This window comes from Heterodontus francisci, chromosome 42 (genome assembly GCF_036365525.1).
Source record: "Heterodontus francisci isolate sHetFra1 chromosome 42, sHetFra1.hap1, whole genome shotgun sequence".
Taxonomy (NCBI): domain Eukaryota; kingdom Metazoa; phylum Chordata; class Chondrichthyes; order Heterodontiformes; family Heterodontidae; genus Heterodontus; species Heterodontus francisci.
The window spans coordinates 2,766,782-2,786,051 of NC_090412.1; the positions used below are offsets into that span (position 1 = coordinate 2,766,782).

Sequence of the window (19,270 nt, forward strand, 5' to 3'; positions counted from 1 at the left end):
TTGGTGCTGAACATTGTGCAATTATCAGCAAAAATCCCCACTTCTGACCTTATGATGGAGGGAAGGTCATTGATGAAGCAACTGAAGATGGTTGGGCTAGGACGCTACCCTGAGGAACTCCTGCAGTGATGTCCTGGGACTGAGATGATTGACCTCCAACAATCACACCTATCTTCCTTTGTGCTAGGTATGACTCCAACCAACGGAGAGTTTTCCCCCGATTCCCATTGACTTCAGTTTTGCTAGGGCTCCTTGATACCAGACTCTGTCAAATGCTGCCTTGATGTCAAGGACAGTCACTCTCACCTCACCGCTGGAGTTCAGCTCTTTTGTCCACGTTTGGACAAAGGCTTTAATGAGATCAGGAGCTGAGTGGCCCTGGCGGAACCCAAACTGAGCGTCAGTGAGCAGGTTACTGCTGAGTAAGTGCTGCTTGATAGCACTGTCGACGACCCCTTCCATCATTTTACTGATGATTGAGAGTCGACTGATAGGGCGGTAATTGGCAGAGTTGGACTTGTCCTGCTTTTTGTGTACAGGACATACCTGTGCAATTTTCCACATTGCCGGGTAGATGTCAGTGTTGCCACTGTACTGGAACAGCTTGGTTAGGTACACAGCTAGTTCTGGAGCACAAGTCTTCAGTACTATTGGCGGAATATTGTCAGGGCCATAGTCTTTGCAGCATCCAGTGCCTTCAGCCGTTTCTTGATATCACGTGGAGTGAATCGATGAGGCATTAAAAAAAAACCTGCTGTCAACCACTGTGAAAACAGCAGTACCTTCTTTACTGTTAGAACCTTTGGTATTCAATTTATATTGGATGATAACCTACATATAACCAGAACATAACAAATATTACAAAGACATTTTGACGTATGTTCCACTTTGACTATGAAAGTAGTGTAACAACATGATGAATACAGTCACACATTTTTCAGTGATGGTGATGGTGACATGAAGGATCTCTATGACCTCCCTTGGTAGCTATTAAGAATCTACGCTATAAATACAAAGTCGGGAAAATGTGCTATCCTCATTGCAATGTGCTTCAAAGCATTACAGTGCACTTCAGGTTTTAAGGATCTCACTGTGCCCATGATTAACCCTCCATGCCAAACTTCACCTCAGGTCAACAATTTGTTACTCCTTCTACTGCAATTCAACGTAAACATCTGTAGAAAAACAATGACATACAAATGTGCATGCCTCTCAAGGCCTCAGCTGTGCCCCTGTTAAACTAACACAGCAGGCACTACAGAACAAAGAACAGTACAGCACAGGAGCAGGCCATTCAGCCCTCCAAGCCTGCACCGATCTTGATACCTGCCTAAACTAAAACCTTATGCACTTCCGGGGTCCGTAACTCTCTATTCCCTTCCTATTCATGAATTTGTCAAGATGCCTCTTAAACGTCATTATCGTACCTGCTTCCACCACCTCCCCCGGCAGCAAGTTCCAGGCACTCACCACCCTCTGTGTAAAGAACTTGCCTCGCACATCCCCTCTAAACTTGGCCCCTCTCACCTTAAACCTATGTCCCCTAGTAACTGACTCTTCCACCCTGGGAAAAAGCTTCTGACTATCCACTCTGTCCATGCCACTCATAATTTTGTAAACCTCTATCATGTCGCCCCTCCACCTCCGTCGTTCCAGTGAAACAATGTAGTATACTATGCAGTTCAATATATGTCGGAGGATTAGACATCGCAATTACACTTTAGGCATGATTTGCCTCCTGGAAATAGAAATTGGTAGTGAACCAGTGTGATTGCAGCATTTCATATGTGGATTGGTGAGATAGCTTCTTGCGTAATTTAGTCTCAAAGATTACTTTAATTTTTGAAATCCCTTAAAAGCCAAAATAAAAGACAGACCTGAATCATGCAACACTGTGTTGCATCCATTACTTCTCGGGTCAGGTTCCCAATATCACCTCAGCTATTGGGAAGAGAGGCTGACAAAAGGCCAGGTGCTTTGCCAGAGAACTTGAAAGACAAAAATTTAGAGGACCAGTCTCCTTGGATTGTTCTTGCAGCCCTCCTAATGGCTACGAAAACAAGGTGAAAAACAACATATCCACAAATGATAGCAATGTACAGTACAGAATGACAACTGTATCCAAGTTCAGCTAAAGAATACAGGGATTAAAAATAAAACGAAAGTATGCTGTCGATATTTGCTGCCATTCAGTTTCAAATGCACAAATTTCCAATGTTGTTTCCATTCACTTGAGGCATCAACTCACAAGCTGATAGCTTCCTTGTGAACATCTTTTATTAAACATCTACTTGAGACAAATTCCCATTCCATAATTCAAAATGTGATGACACTGATGCTATAAACTCCAACACTCTGAGAACTCATTCCAAATGTTAAAAATAATTTACAAGAGATTAGACATCTGTAACTGACAGAAGTGGGGAAGCACACTGATCCCAATATTTAGTTGTCCTTAGTTTCTGTTCACTTAACAAACATGTTAGACTTGGGTTATACAATTTTTAATCAATATCAGAAAGAACGGCAAGATGATACTTCAAGAGCTCAGCTTAACCTTAATCTCGAACAGTGATAGTCTAGTTCTTCAATTGCACTTTTCTGAGAAGCTCATTGATTTTCCGTTTTAACAAAGTATAATAGAACTGAGAATAATCTTCTGTCCCAGGGAAAACTTACTTTGTCCCTCCAAGACGCTTTTACCCTGTAAGCAAGAAAACATACCTTTGCATTTCACTGTTCCCATGGTGATACTGCTCCTGTCCACTCCAGCGTTGATATCTCTTCCTCCAGAACCCTTGGTTCCTTGTTCCTCTCTCTGGTCTCTCCAGGTGAGCCATACTTTCACATGCCTCTGAAAAGATTATTAAAAATGAGAAATAACATCTCCTGTGGTGTTATTGTTACATTAGTTTTCCATGACAATTCACAGAACACCAACAAGCTTGATCAAAGAGCTTCTTAATAAATTTGATGTGGCACAAAGAAGGATGCATGAAAGCAAAACCTCTCCATCCCACTCATGTTTTCTGCAGGTTGAACTACAGACAGATCATCTTATGTTTGAAGGGAACAAAGCCTAAAGGAACTCACAATTACTAACAATTTAAAATTGCCTAATCACCTTGAAGTGATGCCAAATTCCACATATATACACAAATTCCACATATATACACACACACATATATATATATATATATATATATAACATTTGAGTTTTACAGGTGCTGCAGCCTAATGATTATGGGACTGGACTAGGAATCCGGAGGTCATGAGTTCAAATCTCACCACAACAAAGTGAGAAATCAAGTTCCATCGATCTGGTAATTTGTGGCCTAAAACCGTGAAAGCTGTGAGATTGTCATAAGAACTCCACTGGTTTAGTGCTGTCTTTCGACGGCGGGAAGACTGATCCAGTCTGGCCAACATGGAACACTATGTGCTTGACTCTTAATGTCCTCAGGCATCCAAGGATGAGCAATAAATGTTACGTTACCGGTATCATTTATGCCTTAAGAAGAAAAAATAATCTGAACACAATAAGTAATCATGCAACTGCAGCTTTGACCACTGACGTACGCTCCAGAGAATAAAATGGCAAAACCCATTCAGGAAAGATGTTAGATTCCTCTAACTGACAAATGTGACTACTAACTACAGTGACTTAAACCAAAAGAACCAGGGACATATTATCATGAGATAATGAACAACCATGGCAGTGTAGAACATGAATTAGTTTCGACACTGAATCATCCAAGCAAAAGATTGTTTCAATGCCTTTTCAGTTCTTGTAAAGATTGGTTAAAACACCACTTGTGATGAAATGATAGAAAGGACTTTAGAGTTAGAGATTGCTCTTAAAAGGTATGCAACAATATGGTTAATTCCCTCATCTCTTCCTCAAATATGCAGTAGTCATACTGCATGGTTCAACACTCTTTGCACTCAGCAATTTTTTTTTTAAAAAGAGAGATACAGCACTGAAACAGGCCCAAGTCTGTGCCGACCAACAACCACCCATTTATACTAATCCTACATTAATCCCATATTCCCTTACATCCCACCTTCCCTCAATTCTCCTACCACCTACCTATACTAGGGGCAATTTACAATGGCCAATTTACCTATCAACCTGCAAGTCTTTGGCTGTGGGATGAAACCAGAGCACCCGGTGGAAACCCACACAGTCACAGGGAGAACTTGCAAACTCCACACAGGCAGTGTGCCAGAAAATAGAGACTAATTTAACGGTAAAGACCAGCAACTGTACATCTGATTGAAGTATTTTTAAAAATTACAAAGACAATTTTACCTGGTACTTTGCCAGAGCTGAAGGCTGTAGCTGGGGTGACTACAGACAACAACCTGCATTTACACAGCATCTTTAATACAGACAGATGTCCTAAACCACTCCACAGAAGCATAACCGAAAAAAAAATATTTAGCAGTGGATCTGCCAACTATTTAGGCATCTGAAAGAGAAATTCAATATTCGAGGGAGTGAGACCAGTTAATTCAAGTTTCTGGGCTCTCCATCTCTCAGTACTTGATATTTCCACAATATAAGAGAAGCCAATCATGAGAAAACTGATTGCAGTGTTTTCCCTCCTCCACACAAGCTTGATCCAAGTAAGAATGTTGTGGTACACTGTATAAGCAATGCAATTACAAGTGTGAAATCATCCTTCCTCATCTTGTTTGTCGACCTCTAATTATCAGACTCTGTTTCCCAGTAGGCTGAGCTGAGACTGTTGCACCACTGTCGAAGACAAATACCTATTTAACATTTGTGAAAGCCATTAGTAACACAGAAGCAATGAAGCTGATCAGGAAGATGGAACATCACAGCTAGTGCCTGAACACTGCTGCTGTCAAAAACTGCCCAACATTCTCATCAACTGTGTGGGAGATGAAAAGCAGTTTGTATGCCAATTGAATTAGAGATATCCTTGCTCTTATTTTTAAGATTACTCACTCCTGACATGTGCCAATCTTCAATATAAAATATTAGGAGATAGATACAGATGAAGGCGGCCATTTGGCACATTTGATCTTACCCTTCTAAAACACCAACCCAATAATCTTCTTTTTACTGCCATGGGCTTACTTTATTCCTAGTGAAAAAAGATCCCTTCTGAGATGTCTCTTGTCAAGGTGAAAGACCATAGCTCATTAAGTCAGTTCATCAACTACTTAGATGAGGAATCAAACCACTTAGTTAAATTACTACACTAACATACTGCCTCATCTTCTGTAAATACAATTCTCTCTCAACCTATCAAATTTGAAGGTGCCCAAAATTACAAAATATAAGCTTCTCATTTGAAAATGGCCTTGTTTCTGTTAAAATGCATAGCTTGATATGAAATTAATACATTGTACAGTGATGCAACCTAACATAATATTGATGTAGCATTGACACCGTTTCCTACTTTTGCCTTGGCTGTGAGTTGTGACCAAACTGAAGATGGGATACTCCATCATAGGCAGGTGACAGGCTTCAGACTGATGAGGGAGCTAATGCTAATCTGGTGGGTTTTTGGGGATATATGGCAGACAGACTGCAAGAAGACTTAGTACCATGTGGAGTGAAAATCAGGTGATGGCTGCTGTGACCGATAAAGCAACTGCCTGGCCCGCAGGAAATTTGATGATGATTATTTTTTTTACACACTGCTACTAATGCCAATAGAGTTCTGCACTTCAACTTCTATCAAGGATTCACAAATAAGCTGAGCAGTAACCAGCAACTGCAGTGAATAACAGACAACAGATTAAGTGAAAGACATGTTAAACTTAATTTCCACAAACATTAATTCAAGTGAATGCCTCGATCAAAACTTCTACATCTCAAGGTATTTTACAAATCCAAGTTTGATATAGCAAACCGCACAGATCAAACAAACTCAAATTAGGAACAAGTATCCTATGAGTGTAAAACCAGATGATAACTACTAATATTAACACTAATATCTTTTATTCCAGAATGATCTCATTCAGAATCAGTAACCCTCAACATACCTGTAATTCTAATGTGCTAAGATGCAACAGGAGGTTTAAAACAGTTAACTAATTAGACAATATGAACAGAAACCAAGAAAACAACCTGAAGGCCTGAGACGTCAGAATATTCTTTCAGCGAGCAGTTCATCACAAATGAGAAAACGTTTAGTTGCAAGGTGAAAATTAGTGTTGTACCATGGGGATCAGGACTATTATTGTGCATTCATACTTTGATAAAAATGTATAGGATGAGAAAAGCCATTCATCCATCAAGGCTCAATTTACTGGAGTACCAACTCTACCATTATGGCATTCGATCGTATCTTGAATCAGCCCAATATTTTTACCTTAATTATCTTGCTTGGCAAATTATTCCAGAAGTACTTCTTGAGTAAAGAAGTTCTCGATTTAATTTTCATTATCTTGAATTTATCTCTTGAAAATGATTCTTTTACAATTCATTCTTGGTATGTGGGCATCGCTGGGAAGGCCAGCATTTATTGCCCATCCTAATTGCCCTTGAGGAGATAGTGGTGATCCACCTTCTTGAACCGCTGCAGTCCATGTGGTGTAGATAAACCCAGAGGAATGTTAGATAGGAGCTTTAGGGTTTTGACCCAGCGACAGTGAAGGAACAGTGATATAGTTCCAAGTCAATATAGTTTGGGACTTGGAGGGGAACTTGCAGGTGACTGTGTTCCCATGCGTCGGCTGCCTTTGTTCTTCTTGATGCCAGAGGTTGTGGGTTTGGAAGGTGCTGCCGAAGAAGCCTTGGCGAGTTGTTGCAGTGCATTCTTGTAGATGGTACACACTGCTACCACAGTGTGCTGGTGGTGAAGGGAGTGAATGTTTAAGGTGATGGATGGGGTGTCAATCAAGCAAGCTGCTTTGTCCTGGATGGTGACGAGCTTCTGGATTGTTGTTGGAGCTGCACCCATCCAGGCAAGTAGACAGTGTTCCATCACACTCCTGACTTGTGCCTTGTAAATGCCGGGCAGGCTTTGGGGAGTCAGGTGAGTTACTCGCCGTAGAATTCCCAGCCTCTGACCATCTATCTACACCACTGAATATATTACATAGTTTGATAGGTCACATCCATCTAACCATCTAATTTTCAAACTGTAAGGCATAAGCTTGCCCTTTGTGCCAATCGGCATGCCTCTCTCAATCATCACCAAAAACAAATTAATTAGTTTTTTTTTTAGTTTAGTGATACAGCACTGAAACAGGCCCTTCGGCCCACCGAGTCTGTGCCGACCATCAACCACCCATTTTATACTAATCCTACACTAATTAACTAGCTATTTGCTTCATTACTGCTTGTGGGATCTTGCTGGATGTTCCTTAATAACAATCACTGCACTCGACAAAGTAACTCCAAGTGCAACTGGTGCACTGAGACATTTTGGGGAGATGTGCTAAGATGCTATTTGTGTGCAAGTCTGTTTTTCTTTTTCTCTTCCCTCATACCCTTCACATTTGATGTCAGTTTTATTGCTGAACCTGTACCTTCCCTGATTCACTTTTTGTGGCATGACCAAAACTGGAGACAGTACTTTAACTATGATTATACCAATGCATTATAAAGTTTCAGTATAACTCATCTAAATCTGTGTTCTACTCTTTGTACTATGCATTCAAGCATCCCATTCTCGTCATTAATTCCTTCATCACATTGACTAGACATAAAAAATTCACTTGCCTGTTATTATTGCCAAGTTTCTTTCAAAGGCTTATTGTGCTAGTTCAATTTCATTCATCTCACACATTATCTAAACCTATGTGTAATACTTCACCTTTATATCCAACATTTTTAATTTGCTACTTGTCTGCCCTGTTCCATAACCAAAGTAAATTGTTTTGCAAATATTTAACTGCGTCCTCTGATGTTGCTGCTCTCCCTTATTTTGTCAGATATTATGACCATATATCTAATTTTAAAACTGCAGTACTTTAGCTAATAACTGAGCTACTTAATATTCTACAGCAAACTTACTATGCCACAGTAAACTCCCAATTAAAAAAGCACAAAGGACTTCCACATTCTTGGAATATCCCAAAGTGCTTCACAGCCAATGCCTTATTTGCTAAGTGTAGTTACTGCTGTTTTGTAGCAAATGCAGAAGCCACTTTTCACACAGCAAAATACCATAAACAGCAATAAGATAAATGACCAGTTAATTGATCTGGCAGTTCTGCTCTCGGAATGAATGTTAGTCAAAATTCCAGAAGTACATCCTGCTCTTTGAAAAAGTGCTGTGGGATATTTTACACCCATTTGAACAAGTGGACAGCACATCAGTTTCACGTTTATCTTACGGACAGCACCTCCAACAATGTAGCCCTTAAGTGTCCTCATACATGATGCTCTGCAAGTCCTGGAACAAAGTTTGAACGTACCAGTTTGAGACTCAAAGGCGCTGAGTATTAGAGAATTTAAATTTTACGGGCAAATTCATCTTGCCCAGTCACATTCACTGGTTCTCAGTCAAGTCATAAACAGGAACATTGAACTAAGTGAAATCCCCCATGAGAGACTGGGAGAAAAATTACTGAGTGTACCATTTATTAGTCAAAATCCTGCAAATTCAGGTATTATAGATGCTACAAACCCATAGATCATTACCACTACCTAGATAATGCTTCCTTCAGTCCTGCATCTTGTGAAAATTCCACCCCTATCCTGTGACGTCCCCGTCTCTGCTGTACATTCTTGTATGACTCCACGTTCCATACCAAAGTTTCAGAAATGTGCTTTTTCCTCAACTCAATTTCTGATTTCATCACTTTCCCTATTCACAACTGCCATCCCACGAGCCTTCTTGGATCATTGCTGCCACATACTATACATTCTCCAGTTTAACAAACATTTCTGAACAGGACAGCAAGTTTTGTGGATTTGTTCCAATCTACTACATTAATTTTGTTGCTCCCATAAGAACATAAGAACTAGGAGCAGGAGTAGGAGTAGGCAATTCAGCCCCTCGAGCCTGCTCCGCCATTCAAAACGATCATGGCTGATCTCATCTCTGCCTCAACTCCACTTTCCTGAACGTTCTCCATAACCCTTCAACTCTTTACTAATTAAAAATCTGTCTATCTCCTCCTTAAATTTACTCAATGTCCCGGCACCCACCGCACTCTGGGATAGTGAATTCCACAGACTCACGACTCTTTGAGAGAAGTAATTTCTCCTCATTTGTTTTAAATCTGCTACCCCTTATCCTAAAACTATGACCTCTCTTTCTAGATTGCCCCACCACAGGAAACATCCTCTCTATGTCTACTTTGTCAATCCCTTTAATCATCTTATATACCTCAATTAGATCTCCTCTCATTCTTCTAAAGTCTAGAGAGTAAAGGCCTAAACTGCTCAATCTCTCTTCATAAGACAAACCCCTCATCTCTGGAATCAATCTAGTGAACCTCCTCTGAACTGCCTCCAATGCAACTACATCCCTCCTCAAGTAAGGGGACCAAAACTGTACGCAATACTCCAGGTGCTGTCTCACTAATGCCTTGTACAGTTGCAGCAACATTTCCCTACTTTTAAACTCTATTCCTTTAGCAATAAGTGTCAAAATTCCATTTGCCTTCCTTATTACCTGCTGCACCTGCATACTAGTTTGCTGCGATTCAAGCACGAGGACACCCAGATCCCTCTGCACCAAAGCACTTTGAAGTTTGTCTCCATTTAGTTAATAATTTGCCTTTCTATTCTTCCGACCAAAATGAATAACCTCACACTTATCCACGTTAAACTCCATCTGCCAAATTTTGGCCCATTCACCTAACCTATCCATATCCATTTGTAAATTTCTTATTTCTCTATTGCAACTTACTATCCCACCTACTTTAGTGTCATTTGCAAATTTGGCTATTGTACCTTCTATCCTTGCATCCAAGTCATTAATATAGATTGTTAGCACGGTTTTGTGAAGGGTAGGTCGTGCCTCACAAACCTTATTGAGTTTTTCGAGAAGGTGACCAAACAGGTGGATGAGGGTAAAGCAGTGGATGTGGTGTATATGGATTTCAGTAAGGCGTTTGATAAGGTTCCTCACGGTAGGCTATTGCAGAAAATACGGAAGTATGGGGTTGAAGGTGATTTAGAGCTTTGGATCAGAAATTGGCTAGCTGAAAGAAGACAGAGGGTGGTGGTTGATGGCAAATGTTCATCCTGGAGTTTAGTTACTAGTGGTGTACCGCAAGGATTTGTTTTGGGGCCACTGCTGTTTGTCATTTTTATAAATGACCTGGAAGAGGGTGTAGAAGGGTGGGTTAGTAAATTTGCGGATGACACGACGGTCGGTGGAGTTGTGGATAGTGCCGAAGGATGTTGTAGGGTACAGAGGGACATAGATAGGCTGCAGAGCTGGGCTGAGAGATGGCAAATGGAGTTTAATGCGGAAAAGTGTGAGGTGATTCACTTTGGAAGGAGTAACAGGAATGCAGAGTACTGGGCTAATGGGAAGATTCTTGGTAGTGTAGATGAACAGAGAGATCTTGGTGTCCAGGTGCATAAATCCCTGAAAGTTGCTACCCAGGTTAATAGGGCTGTTAAGAAGGCATATGGTGTGTTAGCTTTTATTAGTAGGGGGATCGAGTTTCGGAGCCACGAGGTCATGCTGCAGCTGTACAAAACTCTGGTGAGACTGCACCTGGAGTATTGCGTGCAGTTCTAGTCACCGCATTATAGGAAGGATGTTGAAGCTTTGGAAAGGGTGCAGAGGAGATTTACTAGAATGTTGCCTGGTATGGAGGGAAGGTCTTACGAGGAAAGGCTGAGGGACTTGAGGCTGTTTTCGTTGGAGAGAAGGAGGAGGAGAGGTGACTTAATAGAGACATATAAGATAATCAGAGGGTTAGATAGGGTGGATAGTGAGAGTCTTTTTCCTCGGATGGTGATGGCAAACACGAGGGGACATAGCTTTAAGTTAAGGGGTGATAGATATAGGACAGATGTCAGAGGTAGTTTCTTTACTCAGAGAGTAGTAGGGGCGTGGAATGCCCTGCCTGCAACAGTAGTAGACTCGCCAACTTTAAGGGCATTTAAGTGGTCATTGGATAGACATATGGATGAAAATGGAATAGTGTAGGTCAGATGGTTTCACAGGTTGGCGCAACATCGCGGGCCGAAGGGCCTGTACTGCGCTGTAATGTTCTAATTCTAATTGTAAATAGTTGGGGCCCGAGGACTGAACCCTGTGGCATGCCACTAGTTGCATCTTGCCAACCAGAAAAGGACCCATTTATCCCAACTTTCTATTTTCTGTTGGTTAGCCAATCCTCTATCCAAGTTGATAAATTGCCCCTAACCCCATGTGATCCTACCTTGTGTATTAACCTTTGTGTGGCACCTTATCAAATGCCTTCTGGAAGTCCAGATATACTACATCTGTAGGACCCCCATTATCCACTTTGCCTGCAACATCTTTGAAGAACTCTAGCAAATTAGTCAAACACGATTTACCCTTCATAAAACCATGCTGACTCTGATGCATTGCGTTTTGACTTTCTAAATGTCTTCTTATTACTTCCTTAACAATGGATTCCAACAATTTCTCAACGACAGATGTTAAACTAACTGGTCTATAGTTTCCTACTTTCTGCCTCCCTCCCTTTTTAAATAAGGGCATTCTATTAGCATTTTTCCAATCCACTGGAACCTTTCCCGCATCCAGGGAATTTTGGAATATTATAACCAATGGATCCACTATCTCCGCTGCCACTTCCTTTAAGACCCTAGGATATAGGCCATCAGGCCCTGGGGACTTGTCTGCCTTCAACGCCAATAGTTTGCTCAGTACTTATTCCTAGTGATGATGATTGTTCTAAGTTCCTCCCTTTCTATAAGCTCTGAATTACCTGTTACTATTGGGATGGTATTAGTGTCCTCCACTGTGAAAACTGAGGCAAAATACTGATTTAGTGTCTCTGCCATTTCTTTGTTCCCCACTATTAACTCCCCAGTCTCATCCTCCAAGGGACCAACATTCACTTTAGCTACTCTCTTCCCTTGTATATACTTATAGAAGCTTTTGCTATCCGTTTTTATATTTTGCGTTAGTTTTCTTTCATAATTTACCTTTGTTCTTTTATTGCATTTTTAGTAACCTTTTGTCGATCTTTAAAAGTTTCCTAATCTTCCAGCCTGCCATTGGCCTTTGCAATATGGTATGCCTTAGGTTTTGTCTTTATGTTATCCTTAACTTCCTTGCTTAGCCATGGATGTTTTTTCCCCCTCTTACAATCTTTCTTCCTCTCTGGAATATATTTTAGTTGGGAGGAACTGAATATCTCCTTAAACATCTGCCACTGCTCATCAACTGTCCTACCTTTTAGTCTTCCTGCCCAGTCCACTAGGGCCAAATCTGTCCTCATGCCTATGTAATTACCTTTGTTGAACTCCAGAACGTTAGTGTGGGACTCCAGTTTCTCGCCCTCAAATTGAATTTGAAATTCTAGCATGCTATGATCACTCTTCCCTAGAGGATCCTTAACTATGAGATCATTAATTAATCCCACATAATTACATAATACCAAATCTAGAATAGCCTGCTCCCTGGTTGGTTCCACAACATATTGCTCCAAAAAACAATCTCTAATACATTCAATGAACTCTCCCTTGAGGCTACCCTTGCCAATTTGATTAATCCAGTCTATACGCAAATTAAAATCACCCATGATTATTGTCATACCTTTCTTACAAGCCCCCAGTATTTCCTGGTTTATACTGTGCCCCACTGTGGAACTACTGTTTGAGGACCTATAGATTACTCCCACCAGGGACTTCTTTCCCTTACTATTTCTTATTCCTACCTGGACTGATTCTACATCTTGATCTCCAGTGCCTATATCATTTCTCACTACAGCACTGATCTCTTCCTTTACTGACAAAGCTACACCACCTCCTTTTCCTTCCTGCCCATCTTTCCGAAATACTGAGTACTCTTGGATATTCAATTCCCAAACCTGGTTTCCCTGCAACCACGTCTCAGTAATCGCCACTAAATCATATCTATTCGTCTCTATTTGTGATGTTAACTCAATTTTATTCTGAATGCTTCATGCATTCGGATACAAAGCCTTTAAGTCTGTTCAATTATCAAATTTCCCTGCAATATGACGTTCACAGATTCTTTCCCTACCTTTTATTTTCTGGTAACTGTCTCCTGGTGCTGCCTCCTTTTCACTGGGAAACCCAAACACCGATCATTTCCATTCTATTTCATCTTCCAGTGTGATCTTCACCATACTGTTGCTCACCAGTTTAGATTCAACCCTGGCCAATTCTCATGATGACCTTTCAGTCTTTGGCCATTTGAACTACTTCAAACAGTTTCAACACAATCTTCAGCAACCCAGCCACCGTTCCCCTGGGCACTCATTTTTTCATTTCATTTAGAGATACAGCACTGAAACAGGCCCTTCGGCCCACCGAGTCTGTGCCGACCATCCTTCTATTCCTCCATGCCTTCTATTCCTCCATTTACTTTATCAACTTCAGACTTGGGCTCAGTCCCCATTTTCCTGCCTGTTTCTCCTATCCACTTTGCACCATCTTTCCCTTTGCCTCTTTCATTTCCTTATTTAGCTGCTTGCACAGTCTTCAGTAATTTTACAGTCTTCAAACTGGCTCACCGAGCTGATCCACCAGCCTTCATCTTGCTGGCTTTTAAAAAATTCTATTTGCAAACTAATAAACCTATTAATTGTCTTTCCATGATAAGCATCAGCATCCCTTACTTGGCCTTTACCTGCTTGTCTCCAACTCTCCCCCTGCCACCCCACATTTTGCTTTGTTTATTCCTATAAAGGTGAAGGGTACACAGCAAAAACATTAACCTCTCTTCTCTTCACAGTTCAGCCTGTCCCACAAAGAATTTTGTCAGTTCTGAAAGACATGAAGCAGAACCAATCCTTTCCCTCGCAACCAAAAATAGACATCAACATCCTTACTCCGGAACATGACAAACTACTGTGTACTGTCTCCACCCCCAGTCAGAGTCCTTTCTCCTGCATCCTTTTACTCCCAACTGAAGCTGCTCAACAGTTTACTTATTTCCAGACTCCATAGGAAAGGAATTGATCTGGTAACCTTCTCATTCTCAGTAGGTATCCAGTAGCATCAAGATCTGCACAATGAGTGAGGTGATCATACAATTTAGCAACAAATAACACATTTAATTAGTGGTACGTACAATAAACTCTGCTTTTCTCCAGTAGAATAGCAGTTAGTACAGCTGCACTTTTACGCATAATCAACACCAACGCTGTCACAGGCCTGCTCTTTGTGACAGAATTTTTCTGTTTGCACAATGGCCTATTCCTGGCAAGTCTGGAAGCTCAGAGGAAAACTCTTAATTTCTGATGCATAGCAAACAGAACAAATGTTTCGCTTATTAAATCCTACAGAAAGTGGTTTGAAAACATATATTTCATTGCCACAGGTAAAACTCTACGACTCCTCTCTATGACCTGCTTTCTAGCCCCAGTCAGGTGAGTAAAATACACAATAACCCTTTATTAGAGTAGACTTACTCGGCCCTGCTGCTGTTTTTCAGCTGTCTGGAAGCTGGATACAGCTACTGACTGCAAATACATGATTCATATCGGAAGGAATTTTCCTACCCACATGGCTGCTGAGTTGGAGGCTATAAATATGGGCAGCCTTCCTAATCTTGTGCTGGGTAGGGGAGCTTTGTACAGAGTCATGAAATCTTACACATTGGCAGTGAGTTTCACTTATACTGTGTCTATGCAGCATAACAAGTCTATGCAGTAAAGCACGTTGTTTCTGCGAAATAAAATACAACAGAAGGAAAGATGATATCTAAAATGCAACAGCTTGAGATAAATTGTAAAATGGCTTACTCTGTAACAGACATTTCAGAACAAGAATGTTTCTATCAGTACCCTATTAATTTCCTGTTAGTTTAATCTATGTCTGATAAGCAGGAAGAATTTTTTTGAATAATTTAAACAGATATTGGGACTTTGATTATCAAAGCCTAAAATTTAGGACTGATGATTAGTTGACAGATGTCCCAAATAATTTTTAGCTGTCACATTTTTGCCTATTCTTTCTTTTGGGCCTCCTTATCTCGAGAGACAATGGATACACGCCTGGAGGTGGTCAGTGGTTTGTGAAGCAGCGCCTGGAGTGGCTATAAAGGCCAATTCTGGAGTGACAGGCTCTTCCACAGGTGCTGCAGAGAAATTTGTTTGTTGGGGCTGTTGCACAGTTGGCTCTCCCCTTGCGCCTCTGTCTTTTTTCCTGCCAACTACTAAGTCTCTTCGACTCGCCACAATTTAGCCCTGTCTTTATGGCTGCCCGCCAGCTCTGGCGAATGCTGGCAACTGACTCCCACGACTTGTGATCAATGTCACACGATTTCATGTCGCGTTTGCAGACGTCTTTATAACGGAGACATGGACGGCCGGTGGGTCTGATACCAGTGGCGAGCTCGCTGTACAATGTGTCTTTGGGGATCCTGCCATCTTCCATGCGGCTCACATGGCCAAGCCATCTCAAGCGCCGCTGACTCAGTAGTGTGTATAAGCTGGGGATGTTGGCCGCTTCAAGGACTTGTGTGTTGGAGATATAGTCCTGCCACCTGATGCCAAGTATGCTCCGAAGGCAGCGAAGATGGAATGAATTGAGACGTCGCTCTTGGCTGGCATACGTTGTCCAGGCCTCGCTGCCGTAGAGCAAGGTACTGAGGACACAGGCCTGATACACTCGGACTTTTGTGTTCCGTGTCAGTGCGCCATTTTCCCACACTCTCTTGGCCAGTCTGAACATAGCAGTGGAAGCCTTACCCATGCGCTTGTTGATTTCTGCATCTAGAGACAGGTTACTGGTGATAGTTGAGCCTAGGTAGGTGAACTCTTGAACCACTTCCAGAGCGTGGTCACCAATATTGATGGATGGAGCATTTCTGACATCCTGCCCCATGATGTTCGTTTTCTTGAGGCTGATGGTTAGGCCAAATTCATTGCAGGCAGACGCAAACCTGTCGATGAGACTCTGCAGGCATTCTTCAGTGTGAGATGTTAAAGCAGCATCGTCAGCAAAGAGGAGTTCTCTGATGAGGACTTTCCGTACTTTGGACTTCGCTCTTAGACGGGCAAGGTTGAACAACCTGCCCCCTGATCTTGTGTGGAGGAAAATTCCTTCTTCAGAGGATTTGAACGCATGTGAAAGCAGCAGGGAGAAGAAAATCCCAAAAAGTGTGGGTGCGAGAACACAGCCCTGTTTCACACCACTCAGGCCTATTAGGTGTGTCTATTTTCTAAGCGATGTCAATAAATAGTTTGGAACGGGGAGAGAAGATTGATTGAAGTTCATGAATTCCACTGTTAGTCCAGCAAACAAAGTGACAGATTGATTGAAGAAATAAATAATGCAATGAGAATTTGAGATTAAGCTGAAACTTAGCTTTTACTAATTTGCAACAATGTCCATTTGTCTGACTCTCAAATTAATTTGAAGTAACATTCTGGATTTACTTTTTCCATTTCGAGTTATCTTATAAATGTCTAAGACTGCCTCTCAGACATTTCATTTCTCCTACCATTCCTCATAATTCATCCAGTCTAATGTAATTAATTATAAAACCAAATCAAATCTGATGGATAACTTCTACAAAGATCAATCAGCAATATTCCTTAAAAGATCTTCCATTTATCTAAGCACCTTGCATGCCTTCAATGCATTCCTAATGCCAATTAAGTACTTTTTTTTAAAGCCTGTAGTCACTGTTGTAACATAGGGAATGAGAGCTAGTTTATGCACAGCAAGGTTCCACAAACAGCAGTGACTTAAATGACTAGAGCATTTTAGTGATGTTGGTTGATGGACAAATCCTAGCCAAGACACCGGGAAAAATCTGAACACCATCTTTGCGACCTGACTTCAAAATCAGAAGGTCTGTAACCTTTGATGATTGAGAACATTTGAATGAAACAAGTTGAGAAATGTTTTCAGTAGGTAGGAGTCCACAACAACAAAAAAAAGTACAAAATCAAAATACTGCAGATGCTGGAAATCTGAAAGAAGAACAGAAAATGCTGGAAATACTCAGGAGGTCAGGCAGCATCTGTGGAAAAAGGAACAGCATTAACATTTCAGGCTGATGTCCCTTCATCAACAGTTCTGATGAAGGGTCATTGGCCTGAAGCAAAAAAACTATCTGTCTTTTGATTCTACTTGGCTGCCTCAATAAGTCTCAAAGAAACTGGTGTGGGAAATGAAAATGGTACACAATACAAATACATTCGAGCAGGACTCCACTAAGGTGCAGCTTAGGCATTTTTTGCGACAGAGTCATAGAATCATTTATGGCACAGAAGGGCATGAAGGAAACTTCACATTTAATCTATTCAATGTCTGGCGAAGCAAAAACCACAAGATTTCAGTCCAAATGACATATCTTTCAGCTTAATGGTGGAGATAAATATATAAAAAAGGTCAAGTATAAAAAAAAAATCACAAGTGCATTCTGCATTCAAACCACAGAATTTAAAATTACAGTATCACGATTAGGATACTTTCAAATATGATGCTGTGATCAGACTTAACTACACAGCCATTATGACTTTCACCCTAAAAATAAGAAAAATCCATGTGCTATAATGATTCTGGGCTTGAGAGAATTACACCTGCCACCTAATCATAGCTCTTTTATATTTGGGATGCAGGTGCCCTAGCACGACAAAATTCATTGCCCATCTCCAGTCGCATTAATAGTCAATTACCTATTGTAGGGTTAGAGTCATATATAGGACTGATCGGTTCCCTTCACTGAAGGGCATTAGTATCAGCAGTTGACAACCAACTTAATCATTTTCTGGTACCGGCAAAATCATTTCCCAATTTCTCATGACAGGTTTTGAATACTGAACTTCTGGGTTGCTAGTCCAGTACCATAATAACCAGCTACAAGACCACTAATAATAACTTACTACCAATAATAACCAGCTACTGGACCACTAATCTTAACTAGCTACTGGGCCACTGCCAGTCTAAGAATTAATGACATGCAATAAATAACTCTGATAAACTTTCAGGGGTAAAAAAAAACCTTTAATATGTTTTTCAACAAAGTTTTCGTAGAAATGGTCTAACTTAAGAATAATTATATGTTTAAAGTCTTCAAGGGAATTCTTTTTAAGATAAAATGTACCTCTAAGCTCATCCACTGATTTCCATCGCATTACTGAATTACAATATTGCTTCTGGATTGAGTTTACCCAAGTTATGATGTATCAGGAATGTAAGGCATCAAGCGAATCAAGGGACATGGGGATAGATAGGGTAGACAAGTGGAGTTAAAATTGTCACCATCAGGTGAGGAGGGGTCAAAAGGTTCCCTTTTTTCCCTGTCCTTGTTTGGCTGCAACAGGTTTATTTCTTTTTGAAGTGGATATATTTACCAATTCAGTGAGTGTGTAACTGTTTACGTGCTGTGATCATAAAAAAAAAATCAGACCAGTTTTCTTGAGTTTAACCAAGAGGTTAGCTTTAAACTGATCCAAGTAAAATAATAAAATATTCTCCAACTTTCTCTCACACATACATAAACAAATAAGTTACAGAGTGGGGAAGGATAGATTGGTCAAACTAGAGTCCAGAAAAATAAAAGGGGTATAGAGTCTGTGGAGGGTGGTGACTTGACTGAATTCGGTTGTCGTGTGACTTTCCTTTGATGGTGCTGAGGCTTCTGATTTGAAGATGTGGACGGCTGATTTGGCTATTCTCCTGGACACAGCAGTGCGGGGTTGATTTCCTTCAAGGAGTCTCTGTCTGCAGCAGGGACATTCCTGGGAGGTCATGGTCAGCAACAGGGTTGGAAGCTTGCAAGGTGAGTTAGTTAGAAAGAAAGGAAGGTGGGACCGCATTTGGGTCTTCTCTCGTCAGTATCTAGCTACTTGCCTCCTTACTACCGAGAAAACAGAAGCTTAAGCACATGAAGGGTGGGCCTGTCACATGACCATCACCCAGTGATTCAAGCATGATCATTACTAGTGTATCCCCTTTTGCAACTTAATTAATCCATATCTAAAAATGCCCTTCTCAGAGCTAGGGTCCCATTTTTCAAGTGATTAGGTTTGAGTAGCTAATCTCTACCAGTCGAATACCTCAGGTGATGCCCTTGATGCCTTGCTAATGGGAACAGAATATGTGGTTCACTCAAATTCCCCAGGTCATTCTCCTGGATGGGTCTGTGCAGACAAGCTGTCTCTATCTCAATGTACTGGA

General features: G+C 41.0%; 1 protein-coding gene across 8 annotated transcripts in view; it reads right to left on the reverse strand.

Moving 5' to 3' along the window:
* The window catches only part of LOC137355388 (serine-rich coiled-coil domain-containing protein 2-like), a 636,521-nt gene that overhangs the window by 370,481 nt on the left and 246,770 nt on the right, over window positions 1-19,270 (reverse strand). For all 8 annotated transcript variants that reach the window (XM_068020385.1, XM_068020383.1, XM_068020384.1 and 5 more), the window contains one exon: window positions 2,725-2,854. In XM_068020385.1, the coding sequence (XP_067876486.1) occupies window positions 2,725-2,854 (130 nt within the window). The remainder of the gene's footprint in view (window positions 1-2,724; window positions 2,855-19,270) is intronic.